This window comes from Entelurus aequoreus, linkage group LG11 (assembly GCF_033978785.1).
Source record: "Entelurus aequoreus isolate RoL-2023_Sb linkage group LG11, RoL_Eaeq_v1.1, whole genome shotgun sequence".
In the NCBI taxonomy this organism is placed as follows: Eukaryota; Metazoa; Chordata; class Actinopteri; order Syngnathiformes; family Syngnathidae; genus Entelurus; species Entelurus aequoreus.
The window spans coordinates 52,830,834-52,846,009 of NC_084741.1; the positions used below are offsets into that span (position 1 = coordinate 52,830,834).

General features: G+C 38.2%; 1 protein-coding gene across 1 annotated transcript in view; it reads right to left on the reverse strand.

The window, feature by feature from the left end:
- Positions 1 to 7,363: 7,363 nt before the first annotated feature.
- The window catches only part of ncam3 (neural cell adhesion molecule 3), a 30,800-nt gene continuing 22,987 nt past the window's right edge, over positions 7,364 to 15,176 (reverse strand). Inside the window, exons 12-16 of the mRNA XM_062063516.1 lie at positions 15,044 to 15,173; positions 14,147 to 14,315; positions 13,875 to 14,067; positions 13,669 to 13,800; positions 7,364 to 8,693 (exon numbers count right to left, since the gene is read on the reverse strand). Coding sequence (XP_061919500.1) covers position 8,693; positions 13,669 to 13,800; positions 13,875 to 14,067; positions 14,147 to 14,315; positions 15,044 to 15,173 — 625 coding nt within the window. The 3' untranslated portion in view covers positions 7,364 to 8,692. The remainder of the gene's footprint in view (positions 8,694 to 13,668; positions 13,801 to 13,874; positions 14,068 to 14,146; positions 14,316 to 15,043; positions 15,174 to 15,176) is intronic.

Consider the following 15,176-nt stretch of genomic DNA (forward strand, 5'->3'; position numbering starts at 1 on the left):
ATCTCATTATTCCACAGTATTCTGGACATCTGTGTTGGTGAATCTGTTGCAATTTGTTCATTGCATTATGGAGAAAGAAGCTGAGCAAGCAAAGAAGAAAGTTGTCGGTGCGAAGTGTCTATTTTGCGAGGGAAGTCAGCAACAACACGTACACAGCCGGCGCTTCTTTGTTTACATTCCCGAAAGATGCAGTCAAGATGGAAGAACTCGGACAACAGAGACTCTTACCAGGAGGACTTTGATTTGGATACACAGTTGCGATAACGTGAGTACACAGCTGCGCTTCCAAACATTTGATCGCTTGCTATAACTAGCTCGAGCTAGTAGCTAGGAGCTAGGAGCTAGCATTAGGATTAATTTGTGGCATATTAAATATAAGCCTGGTTGTGTTGTGGCTAATAGAGTATATATATGTCTTGTGTTTATTTATTGTTGTAGTCATTCCCAGCTGAATATCAGGTCCCACCCGCGCGCTTCCAAACATTTGATTGCTTGCCAGTACGTGCGTGTCATGTACGTAACTTTGATTAAATATATAAGCTTTATGAACCTTGGGTTAGGTGAACGGTTGTTTGGGCTGAGTGAGTGTGTGTGTTATGCAGGTGTTTGAATTGTATTGGCGGATTATATATACGGGATCCCGTCCATATTACCCGCTCGAGCTATAACTAGCTCGAGCTAGTAGCTAGGAGCTAGGAGCTAGGAGCTAGCATAACAAACACTTAGGTGTTTTTATGCGGGATTAATTTGTGGCATATTAAATATAAGCCTGGTTGTGTTGTGGCTAATAGAGTATATATATGTCTTGTGTTTATTTACTGTTGTAGTCATTCCCAGCTGAATATCAGGTCCAACCCGCGCGCTTCCAAACATTTGATTGCTTGCCAGTACGTGTGTGTCATGTACGTAACTTTGATTAAATATATAAGCTTTATGAACCTTGGGTTAGGTGAACGGTTGTTTGGGCTGAGTGAGTGTGTGTGTTGTGCAGGTGTTTGAATTGTATTGGCGGGTTATATATACAGGATCCCGTCCATATTACCCGCTCGAGCTATAACTAGCTCGAGCTAGTAGCTAGGAGCTAGCATAACAAACACTTAGGTGTTTTTATGCGGGATTAATTTGTGGCATATTAAATATAAGCCTGGTTGTGTTGTGGCTAATAGAGTATATATATATGTCTTGTGTTTATTTACTGTTGTAGTCATTTCCAGCTGAATATCAGGTCACCCCCGGCTCTCACAGCATCTTCCACTCCCCACTAGTCCTTCACTTGCACTTTCCTCATTTAAAAATATTTCATCCTCGCTCAAATTAATGGGGAAATCGTCGCTTTCTCGGTCCGAATCTCTCTCACTTCATGCGGCCATCATTGTAAACAATAGGGAACTTTGCGTATATGTTCAGTTGACTACGTCACGCTACTTCCGGTAGGGGCAAGCCTTTTTTTATCAGATACCAAAAGTTGCGATCTTTATCGTCGTTGTTCTATACTAAATCCTTTCAGCAAAAATATGGCAATATCGCGAAATGATCAAGTATGACACATAGAATAGATCTGCTATCCCCGTTTAAATAAAAAAATTCATTTCAGTAGGCCTTTAAAAGCTCATACCAGCATTATTCCCTGCTTGGCACTCAGCATCAAGGGTTGGAATTGGGGGTTAAATCACCAAAAATTATTCCCAGGCACGGCGCCGCTGCTGCCCACTGCTCCCCTCACCTCCCAGGGGATGAACAAGGGGATGGGTCAAATGCAGAGGACAAATTTCACCACACCTAGTGTGTGTGTGACAATCATTGGTACTTTAACCTACTAACTTTAACTTTACACTTACAAACTGTAGCACACAATAAAGCACATTTAATTAAAAAAACGTTATTATGGTCTTACCGTTACTTATAAATGCGGGAGCGTTGTGAATGAATGAAATATGAAAGCTGCGCTGCATTCTGCAGGTGTACCTAATGTTGTGTCCCTGTTCACGGCTCCTCCGGCGCGCCGCGCGAGCATTGTTGTTTTTGCACTTTTTGGCTTCTTGTTAAGTGACTTTTTTTGGGTGGATTCGGTCTTGCACGTGGAGGGTTTGGGTGTGGGCTTTGGTTGGTGTGGCGCTCCCGTCGGGCGATGCATTCTGCGGCGGGAGTGTTAACCGGCACCAGGAGGCGGGGTTATGATACGAGCCTCACACAGTGTGTCTTGGCAGCAGTTTTATGATCGCTCAGCACTAAAAATACGTTACACACATACAGTTGTTGACAAAATACACTGTACATTATATACCTCAGCTAACTAAACTATGGAAATGTATAATATAATTCATATAGCAATACGGTCTCACTGCACAGCAGGCCAGCAGTTAGCCGAGTCATTGCGCACAATCCATGTTGAGGGCGAGGCACAACGCAGTGACGTGCCTCAACTGGCTGCTGACACCGCACCGTCTCTTGTCAGTATTTGAACGGCAAATGTGAAAATAAAAATAAAAATAATCTAAAACTGGTGAAGTTAAATGGAAAATAACTTTAGTATAATCACTGGATACATATAACAATTTCATGTTTTTTTCTTTTCTTTTTACTTTTTTTTTCTTTCCATGATGGCAGGTGAGGCCGTGCCTCCCCTGCCTCTAGTGACTGCACGCCACTGATATATATATATATATATATATATATATATATATATATATATATATATATATATATATATATATATATATATATATATCAATCAATGTTTATTTATATAGCCCGGTACAGAGCCCACATACGGGCAAGGAAAACTCACCCCAGTGGGACGTCAATGTGAATGACTATGAGAAACCTTGGAGAGGACCGCATATGTGGGTAACCCCCCCACTCTAGGGGAGACCGAAAGCAATGGATGTCGAGTGGGTCTGACATAATATTGTGAAAGTCCAACACATCAGCGAAAGTCCAGTCCTTGGTGGGGCCAGCAGGAACCATCCCGAGCGGAGACGGGTCAGCAGCGTAGAGATGTCCCCATCCGATGAACAGGCTAGCGGTCCACCCCGGAGCAGAGTAGAAAAGAAAAGAAAAGAAACGGCAGATCAACTGGTCTAAAAAGGGAGTCTATTTAAAGGCTGGAGTATACAAATGAGTTTTAAGATGAGACTTAAATGCTTCTACTGAGGTAGCATCTGTAACTTTTACCGGGAGGGCATTCCATAATATTGGAGCCCGAATAGAAAACGCTCTATAGCCCGCAGACTTTTTTTGGGCTCTGGGAATCACTAATAAGCCGGAGTTCTTTGAACGCAGATTTCTTGCCGGGACATATGGTACAATACAATCGGCAAGATAGGCAGGAGCTTGACCGTGTAGTATTTTATACGTAAGTAGTAAAACCTTAAAGTCGCATCTTAGGTGCACAGGAAGCCAGTGGAAGTGAGCCAGTATAGGCGTAATATGATCAAACTTTCTTGTTTTTGTCAAAAGTCTAGCAGCTGCATTTTGTACCATCTGTAATCTTTTAATGCTAGACATAGGGAGGCCCGAAAATAAAACGTTACAGTAATCGAGACGAGATGTAACGAACGCATGAATAATGATCTCAGCATCGCTTGTGGACAAAATGGAACGAATTTTAGCGATATTACGGGGATGAAAGAAGGCCGTTTTAGTAACACTCTTAATGTGTGACTCAAACGAGAGAGTTGGGTCGAAGATAATACCCAGATTCTTTACCGAGTCGCCTTGTTTAATTGTTTGGTTGTCAAATGTTAAGGAGGTATTATTAAATAGATGTCGGTGTTGAGCAGGACCGATAATCAGCATTTCCGTTTTCTTAGCGTTGAGTTGCAAAAAGTTAGCGGACATCCATTGTTTAATTTCATTAAGACACGCCTCCAGCTGACTACAGTCCGGCGTGTTGGTCAGCTTTAGGGGCATGTAGAGTTGAGTGTCATCAGCATAACAGTAAAAGCTAACACCGTATTTGCGTATGATGTCACCTAGCGGCAGCATGTAAATACTAAAGAGTGCAGGGCCAAGAACCGAACCCTGGGGAACTCCGCACGTTACCTTAACATAGTCCGAGGTCACATTGTTATGGGAGACGCACTGCATCCTGTCAGTAAGATAAGAGTTAAACCAACCATATATATATATATATATATATATATATATATATATATATATATATATATATATATATATATATATATATATATATATATATATATATATATATATATATATATATATATATATATATATATACATATACATATACATATATATATATATATATATATATATATATATATATATATATATATATATATATATATATATATATATATATATATATATATATATATATATATATACATATATATATATATATATATATATATATATATATATATATACATATACATATATATATATATATATATATATATATATATATATACATATATATATATATATATATATATACATATATATATATATATATATATATATATATATATATATATATATATATATATATATATATATATATATATATATATATATATATATATATATATATATGTTACCCACATATGCGGTCCTCTCCAAGGTTTCTCATAGTCATTCACCGACGTCCCACTGGGGTGAGTTTTTCCTTGCCCGTATGTGGGCTCTGTACCGAGGATGTCGTTGTGGCTTGTACAGCCCTTTGAGACACTTGTGATTTAGGGCTATATAAATAAACATTGATTGATTGATTGATATACAGGTATATATATATATATATATATATATATATATATATATATATATATATATATATATATATATATATACCGTAATTTCCGGACTATAAGCCGCACCTGACTATAAGCCGCACCAGCTAAATTTAGGGGAAAATACAGATTGCTCCATATATAAGCCGCACCCGACTATAAGCCGCAGGGTTTTGATGTGTAATTAGCGTAGTATATAGGGATTCCTGCTACCACGGAGGGGATTGTCGGGACAGAGATGACTGTTTGGGAACGCAAAGCGTCCCATTTATTAACAATAAATCTTTCAATCATTCAATCAAACTTTCACATCTTTGACATGGCGAACAGCATTCGTGCAGAGTACAAATAATACAACGGTGCAAAGTAATACAAAGTGCTCGCATGTACGTTATCAAAATAACCAGCCTACCGGTATATGAAAAGTCAGTCTTTAATCATTGTGTTATCGTCTTCCTCCTGCGTACTAAAACCACCGAAATCCTCTTCGTCGGTGTCGGAGAAGAACAGGCCGTAAATAAGCCGCACCCTTGTATAAGCCGCAGGGACCAGAACGAGGGGAAAAAGTAGCGGCTTATAGTCCGGAAATTACGGTATATATATATATATATATATATATATATATATATATATATATATATATATATATATATATATATATATATATATATATATATATATATATATCTACCTACATCCTGAAAATATGCAAATAAAACTGTGTTTAGATAATTGATACTTCAAACTTGCATAAATAAATCTTAAGGAATATAACATAACTTGGCTTCTGAGAGCTTCAAAATGTAATGAATAAAATGCTAAAGTTGTTGATAAACAAGCAATTATTTTAATAATTAAATATGGTCATTTTAAATGAATTATTATAATCATTTAAAATTAATTATTTCAAATATGTTTATTTTAGTGTATAATTCTATGGCTGGATGTAATAAGAAGTCAGAAAAAATACAAATAAAAATACAATTAATTTGGATGTTTTTAGCAAAATATAGTACAAATGTATTTAGTTGTTTTTTTTAAATTAATAAATACATTTATTTTTAGGTAAGATAAACATAATAATACAATTTATCTCTAGTCTGGATGATTTAGTTCTTGTCACCCTGTTGTCCTCCCGTCTCTTCCCCAAGAAAGGCTCCATGAGCTGGGCAAACGCCTGGAGATGCCCTACGTCAACAACACGGTCGGCGGCCCATCGGTGCGCAGGTCGTACATCGCCGCCCTCTACTTCACCCTCAGCAGCCTGACCAGCGTCGGCTTTGGCAACGTGTGCGCAAACACGGACGCCGAGAAGATCTTCTCCATCTGCACCATGCTCATCGGCGGTATGCCAGACGCCTCGTATGGAATAACGTGATTGGGCACGCACGCTGTTTATATCGTGGGAAAGTGGACGTGAAAAAAGGCTGTCCTCACTCAGGTCCACATGGAGCTGGAGGGGGCGTGGCCTCCAGCTCCGGCTAAAAATCGGGAGATTTTCGGGAGAATATTTGTCCCGGGAGGTTTTCGGGAGTCTCCCGGAAAATTCGGGAGGGTTGGCAAGTATGGGACTCAAGGCACTTTAAACAACAATGAAAGAAAACATAAGCAAATACAGTGCTCTGAGCCACATAGAGCAGCAGGGGAGCTAGGCAAGGCTACATTTAGTTGATTTTAGCTCTGCGTTCAATACCATCCTCCCCCACAGACTGGTGCCCAAACTGACGGGGCTGGGACTGTCTTCCTCCATCTGCCACTGGATCCTGGACTTCCTGATAAATCGCTCTCAGAGGGTGAGAGTAGGCTCCCACCTATCAGCATCCATCAGCATCAGCACCGGCTCTGAATTTCTTGTCCGTTAACAAAATATTGTTTAAAATTAGTTGTGGAAGTAATAATGGCCGGTGTGGCTAATTTCAACCAGAAATAAGAATTGTTTTGGCAATGCTTTGTGTAATTGTTTACATTCAGAAAATAATGGATAAAAGGGAAATATGTTGCAGAGTTGTGCATCCATAATATCTACAACCGACCATATACTTCTCTGCATCCAACCATCATAATACAGCCATTTGTTTCTGTCTAAAATAGACATGTTTTCCATATTGGAATGCAATGAGGGAAGAAGTTGTGTGTGAACTTCGTTTTCCAACAAGATAAAAACGGTTTGTGAGGAAAATAAATATTTGATCCACTGCTGATGTTTTAAGTTTAAACCCTTACAAAGACATGAGCAGAACACAGCTTTTATGGTAGACTTGTTGTAAGTGAGAGAGACAGAATGTTTACAAAAATAAAAATCCAGAAAAAAATAATATTGAATAGAGTTTATATATTATTTTGTATTTGCATTTAAAAATATAAATAAATTATAGTCTCAAAAGAGAACACTTTAAGTTGATAATTATCTAATGTGCACAAACCTTTATTTGTATTTAAATTAATTATTGGTTTACAATTTAGGTTGTGTTTGTACAGTGTGTTTTCATTTCCAAATTCAAACAAGATCACTAGAGATGAGAGTAGAAATAAATCAAATACAACATCAGACAGAGAGTACAACCAATGGTTTAGAACAAGGGTGTCCAAAATATGGCCCGGGACCGTTGGTGGCCCGCAGAATGAAAGACAAAACAGGTGTAATCTAATTAAAATGTTAAAATGTTGATGCTAACAGCACAACGCTGACATGAAGGATGATTTTCTTTTTAATAAAAATCAATGTATTAGTTTCGAAAGTGAAAAATATCAAAACGACCATCAATTCTTTGATTGTTCAGTCTGCGGCCCTCAGTGAAAAAATTTTGGACACCCATAGAACAGCATAGTGCTACAGGGGTCAGTGCATGTGCCTCACAGTTAGAGGGTCCTGGGTTTGATCCCCGGGCTCAGGGTTTGCATGTTTTCCCCGTGACTGCGTGGGTTTCCTCCAGGTACTGCGGCTTCCTCCCACCTCCAAAGACATGCACCTGGGGATAGGTTGATTGGCAACACTAAATTGGCCCTAGTGTGTGAATGTGAGTGTGAATGTTGTCTGTCTATCTGTGTTGTGTCGACTTCCCCAGGGTGTACCCCACCTTCCACTCAAATGCAGCTGGGATAGGCTCCAGCACCCCCCACAATCCCGAGAGGGACATGCGGTAGAAAATGGATGGGTGAGTATAGAACATAAAGTGAGACGGCAAAGTGTATTTTTGTGTTATTTTATTATTCAAACAAACACACGTGTGTAGAAATATGTACAGTACTTCATTAACTCATGTGCCTTACAAACATGAATAACTGTGTAAAATGCTTCATCTGAGTTTGAATATGTTGTTATTGCGTGCTCAGTATGATACAAGTACTTGCAATGAATGTTTAATTTCAGGTGTTTGCTTGTGTTTGTCATAACAAGAAGATCAGCAAATAGCAGCTCATATAAACTCTCAAATTAATAAGAATGAAAACATCAAATGAACACAGACATGCAGTTATGGTAAAATAGCTGCTATGTATATTGTTAGAAATAAACAAACATTTTTGGCCTGTTTATAACATTAAAAAACACTTTTGTGCCGGTTTCAGAACACTATAATTTAAAAAATAAATTACATCAATACCCTGTAAAAGACCGATCTCACCACCACCCAGTGAATGGACGAATTCAATGAACATTAATACATATTACATATAATACTGTTATTGTATCATTTGTCATCTGAAACAGCCTTAGTACAAAATAGAAGGTTTTCATTATGAGATTATGTTATAGAGACTCACGCGCTTCGCTGTCCATCCAACAATGAAAGAACCGAGCATTCATTTTTTTCTTAACATTGTTGACTGTTTCGATTGAAGTTGTCGTCTCTTTGAAAATCAGTTGTATGTAGTTTTTCTTCCAGTTGTTAACCTGATGCGACTGTCTTGGGCAGATTTCTGTCTGGTTGTGTTTTCCTGTGGGAAAAAAAATACATAATTATTTATATACAATATTGCCATTGAAATGCAATGACCTAAAGCAGGAGTGGCCAAAACTTTTCCACCGAAAGCCACGTGCAAAAAAAAAATAAGGCTGCGGGACTAGTTTGATATGATTCACTTTTCTTCATCCTATTGGTTTTCTTTTATTAAACATGATAAAACAAAACTCCAGTGTAGGTCAAAACATGCTATTAAATATATGGAAATAATTATTGTTGTTAGTTTAATATCTTGTTGAAATATTAAATATTTCAGATTTTCTGATACTCATTCATTGTGTTCCATGCTTCATTTTAAGTATAAAATATTATAATTATTTGGCTGCCAGGCTGCAATTTGGACACCTATGATGTAAATTAAAAAAACAAACCCTTCTATATTAATTTTAGTGCAACTTATCATGCGCAAGGTCATACAGTATATTGAGTTTGACTTAGAGCATTTACACATAATGCAATCCAATAATCTTTTTTGGATTGTATTTTGAATATCTAGCCAATAGATTTATCAGGTCTCAGACATATTTGACTTTCGAGGGTTAATTACCTCAGCAATATTTTTTTACTGCAAAAAAACACACGTTACATTTACATTTAAATGATTTCAAATTCCATTTTACTCAGAAAGGACATGTGAATTAATAAAATGAAACAATTAAGGACGATAATATTGATACTTGTCTGGTATATAAATTAGGGATAGGCAGTGTGGCCTAAAATCTTAATTGCAATATATATAATTCGGCCTCTTGCGATAACAATATATATGAAAATGTACCGGTATAGCTCGGTTGGTAGAGTGGCCGTGCCATCAACCTGAGGGTTGCAGGTTCGATCCCCGCTTCCGCCATCCTAGTCACTGCCGTTGTGTCCTTGGGCAAGACACTTTACCCACCTGCTCTCAGTGCCACCCACACTGGTTTAAATGTAACTTAGATATTGGGTTTTCACTATGTAAAGCGCTTTGAGTCACTAGAGAAAAGCGCTATATAAATATAATTCACTTCACTTCACTTATTATTTTACGTATGCGGTAACATATTACGGCATTTCCGGTTGTATGATTTTGTCAAAACTATTATTAATGTAATTTATTGTTAATAGCTGGTTACTTTTCGTTGTAACATGGTTTTAACTACACTTCTGTTAAAATGTACTAAGCACTTATTCTTAGGAAAGACAATATTTTTTAATAATAAAAAATAACGATCTAACCACTGTAGTATCGACCATATACTGACACTATACCGTTATTATCGATATTTGTATCGATCCGCCCACCTCTCTGTACATTCAAGCGCTCTATTGATTCAAGCATTAAAGCATAACCTCCTACGGTGTGTAGTGTAGCATATTTAGCTATTCCTCGTCCTACAGGATAAGCATGGCTGTAACTACCATTGAGGACACCAAGGTCATGTCCTCTGGGGGGTCGGGCTGTATACATATATATATATATATATATATATATATATATATATATATATATATATATATATATATATATATATATATATAATATAGTCGAGGTTTGTGTGGTTTATCCGTTATACAGTGCTCAATACCGGGGTAGAGCGGAATATACGTTAGGTCAGGAAAAAACACAAAGGCTATATCATCCCTACAAGCCTGTTTCATATATATATATATATATATATATATATATATATATATATATATATATATATATATATATATATATATATATATATATATATATATATATATATATATATATATTCCGAGCGCGATGATGTCACGTTATCGATGGGAAAATGCATTTTTAGACGATATGATTTGCCTGAGCGGCTAGGAGACACAGAGAGTAACAAGCGGTAGAAAATGGATTAGAAAGGACAGATTTTAAAAAATAATAATAAACTACGGATTTGGGCCGCAGTTTGGGGACTGCTGCAGTAGATCATACGCTCTCAATATACAATCTTTGGTCATGCACCACTAAACCCCAGATAACAACGTAACACATTGAAGTCCACTTTTACTTTAAACATCATCCAACCCAAAATGTTCTGTCAACATAACATTAACATGAAATTATGCTGACTGCACTAATGTTGGTTTCGCCAGAATGAAATTGATGTGAATCGCTGTCGGTATAATACCCTCTGTGCGTAGAGCTTGGCTATCGGTGAGGTCGTGTTGGGTGGCGATTTGTGTGAAGTAGCGCGTCCCAAATGTAATTTACTGAATGACGAGGCACTTCATATGAAATTTTACGCTATATGTATTCCTGGACATATCAGTCGCTCTCACTGATTAGAATATTAAAATAGATTTCTGCCGTTATGTCCGGTGGCTCTCACAGCGCGTTTGACTACAACATGCACCTCAAAGCAGAATGTCGTGAGTTCAAATCCATTTCGGAGTTGAAGTGAAGTTACCTATTTTATGTTTTAATGATGTTGAAATTGGTTAATAAGCTTAAAAGTGGATTGTTCATTGTGTTGCTCAAGGTAATATTGATTTGATTTGAAGTCTATGAAGGTTCTCATTCATCAAGGTCATTGTCATCTCAGGGCATGATTTCAGCCTTTCAAAGCTCCTCTTGGACCACATTGTTATTTTCATTATTTTTTATTTGCATGGCGCTATTTGCATTGCATTTGTATTGCCTCACTCGATGAACACTATATATATTTATATTTGATTTAATTTGGCTTTCATTACTACGTTTACAGCAGGGGTGCCCACACTTTTTCTGCAGGTGAGCTACTTTTCAATTGACCAAGTCAAGGGAATCTACCTCATTCATATATATAATTTGTATGTATTTATTTATGAAAAAGACATTTTTGTTAACACGTTAAATGTGTTTAGTGATAATACAAGCATGTTTAACACTTAGATTCCTTTCTGTCATGAAGACAAGAATATAAGTTGGTGTATTACCTGATTCTGATGACTTGCATTGATTGCAATCAGACAGTAGGGCTGATAACGTCCGCATTTTAAAATGGAGGAGAAAATAAGTCCTCCTTTCTGTCCAATACCATATGAAAGTGGCTGGTTTTTGGCATCTTATTTGTCCAGCTTCTATACTCGTTTTTATACACTTTACAAGAAATACATTGGCGGCAAACTCCGTAGCTTGCTAGCTTGTGCACGCCAGCTTTCTGAGACTCTTATTTGGTTAGCGCAGGCAGGATGAAGCAGCGCTTTTATTGTGAAGACAGGATTTGTGCAGTCGGTCTCTAGAGTTTTGACGACAGGTACGGCGCGAGAGTCTGTTGAATTAAAAAGTGTTTCTCGCCTTTCTGTCGGTCATTTTTTCTTAATAATGAGCTCGCAGCAGCCAGTGTCATCTCACAAGACCCTCCGGTGCCGTGAATGTCAATCAAGTGACTAAAGTGACGTCTTGGTGAAGATTGATGATCACTATTTTTTAGGTCTAATTTTTTAACACACCCTCCGCGATCTACCGGTAGCTCGCGATCGATGCAATTGGCACCACTGTTTTACAACAACAACAGCACAGTGTCGTTTCTGCTTATTTTTCCAGTAACAGCACGATGGATAACACTCAGTCGCCTGTTTGCACTCGCTATCCCGGTACTTTGTACCATCTACAAATGCCATGGTGTTCATATCATCATGAAATACATAAACATCGAGCGCAATAACAAATTTTGAGTTTGAGACCCCTGTTTTATATATATCGTCTATATCGCGCAACTCTTACATGGCTACATCACAGGAATGTATCGCAATTTGTGTGAACACATGAATATTCTCTAAACATTAGAGAACTAACAGTAGTTCTTTGGATGACCAAAATATTTATTATGTACTGAATCCGAGGTAGGATTACTGTTAATCAGTGGTGTGCCGTCAGGTCCAGCAAGGCCTTCTATGCTGGCCTAACATAACCAGAAATCATGATCATAATTAAAGATAAAATTATTTTTTTATTTACTTACCCTAAATATCTAAAAGTATTCATATTCTCTTCATGTCATATTATGCTCCTTCCAGGCTAGTTGTTTTTAGGTTACAGTTTGTATCCAATCAGAATTCAGCTAGCTTATGTTGCCATTGATTGATTGATTGAAACTTTTATTAGTAGATTGCACAGTTCAGTACATATTCCGTACAATTGACCACTAAATGGTAACACCCGAATAAGTTTTTCAACTTGTTTAAGTCGGGGTCCACATAATCAATTCATGGTAGATGCTGTGCCAAATCTACCCGGGGCTTTCAGAATCAACAATGCGGGCGTCTGTGCACTGTAATTGAACGGACACATAGAGTTGATAGACGATTGCGATAGCCAATCAGATCACGAGTTGTTGTCAGTAAGGCCTTCTGGCTGACCTTACGCTGTGATTGGATACTCACTTGGGAGTTCCAAGTGAGTATCCAATCACAAGTTGCGAAAACAGGAAGTGGCACAGGAGCCATACGAGCCATAGAAAGCCACAGAAAACTCGCCGGTACTCACAAAGAAGGGGAGCAACATGTTGATTAGGTGGCAGATATGTATTTGCAAGGCTATTTTCAAAAAGGATACTTAAGAGTAACTACATCTTGTGAACGAGTTCGGCGATGAGGCGATGAAATGGGGAAATGACCACCACATAAAATATGTTTTAATTGCTGATGCGGGTTTATTGATTCTTAAATGCGCCAGAAAATAACCAGTTTTGTACACAGTTGTACTGCGTAAATGTGTTTCTGTATAGTATTTCTCCAGCAATGGTCAAGTGGGGACATAAATTATGGTATTTTGAGAGGTAATCATTGAAGTCGGACATCATGGCCCGCCACTGCTGTTAATGAGTTGTGTACACTGCAATCAGGTGGCGACTTGTCCAGGGTGTACCCCGCCTTCCGCCCGAATACAGCTGGGATAGGCTCCAGAACCCCCCACAACCCCGAAAGGGACAAGCAGTAGAAAATGGGTGGATGGGATGGAGTTGTGTACATACTATTGTTTAGTGAGAGACGCTTTGTCACAGGTGACCTCTGTGAGTGGTCCGCCTTCCTTAGAAGAGTTTATGTCAACTCCTGAATGGTGTCTGCCACCTCTGGGGGTAGACATCCCATTCAACTTCATATCCCTATATTAAAAAAAAACATTAAAAGCTGCTTTAATGCCAATTAACAATCGCTGCAAAGATGTAGACTTTCTTACCCTTTTGTGGTACCCTCCCCTTCTTCAAGCACTTTGAGGCCTGGAACTTTCTGTCCAAAAAGTTTTACAGCAATGTACATTAGCAGACCGCAACGGTTTCTGTAGCAGCAGGTGGCATCCACCACCAAGAAAACCACCAGGAAGATCACCATGACGATGCCAACCACGCTGCCTTTGGTCATGCGGCTGTGCACTGTGAGCGTTTGAATATGTTAGAATGTGATACACGTATTGCACACTAAAATATTGCATTGTGTGTAAATGATTCATACCAGGTTGTTCTGCAATGGTGAAGTTGAATGTTGCAGGGAGAGAAGAACCATTAGTATTTACTGCTATGACTTCTAGTTGATAGTCAGAGCCGGAAGTCAGGTCTTTGAGAGTGACAGAGTCAGTGTTGGATGACAGTTGCTTCTCAGTCCACTCAGCCCCATCTTTACCCTAATAAAAAAAATGTTTGCACTGAGAGCTGAAGCATGGAACACAAAAGGAGTCAGAGAACAGAAAGTGGGACTCCATTGTCGACAGACTACGATATTGGGAAACTGTGCCAAACAACTTTAAAGACAAGTTTATTGTAGACAGATTAGCAGATAGAAAGAAGTGACAAAACAATTGGTTCACAGCGCAAAACTTACTAGTGTGTTCACAGGTCAGACAATGTTGACTTATGGCCAACCGTTAATGGAAGAGGTAAGAAAATCCATGTACACGGGGCGGTATAGCTCGGTTGGTAGAGCGGCCGTGCCAGCAACTTGAGGGTTGCAGGTTCGATCCCCGCTTCCGCCATCCTAGTCACTGCCGTTGTGTCCTTGGGCAAGACACTTTACCCACCTGCTCCCGGTGCCACCCACACTGGTTTGAATGTAACTTAGATATTGGGTTTCACTATGTAAAGCGCTTTGAGTCACTTGAGAAAAAGCGCTATATAAATGTATTTCACTTCACTTCACACGAGTATAGGTCCTAAACATTTATTTTCAAGGTATATGTAACTAGTAACTATACCTTGCAATATGTGATCCTTAGAAATTCATGATATAAGAAGTAAAAGTATTTAAATGACCTTTTCTTGTTAGTGTCATAATATTTTCATTGAACTGCCATTTGTTTCAAATACGGAATGGAGGACACACTCAAATCAAAGAAAGCACAAACATGGTTTTGACCTGTCGATATCGCAGAGTGTAGTGCTGGAGAGGAGTCGCGCCATCATTCGAAGTTTTAAGGGGGACAGAGAATGAGTTGTCCCCTACATTCATCTTATCAGACAATAATACTGGGCTGTCTGGTTCACCTAAA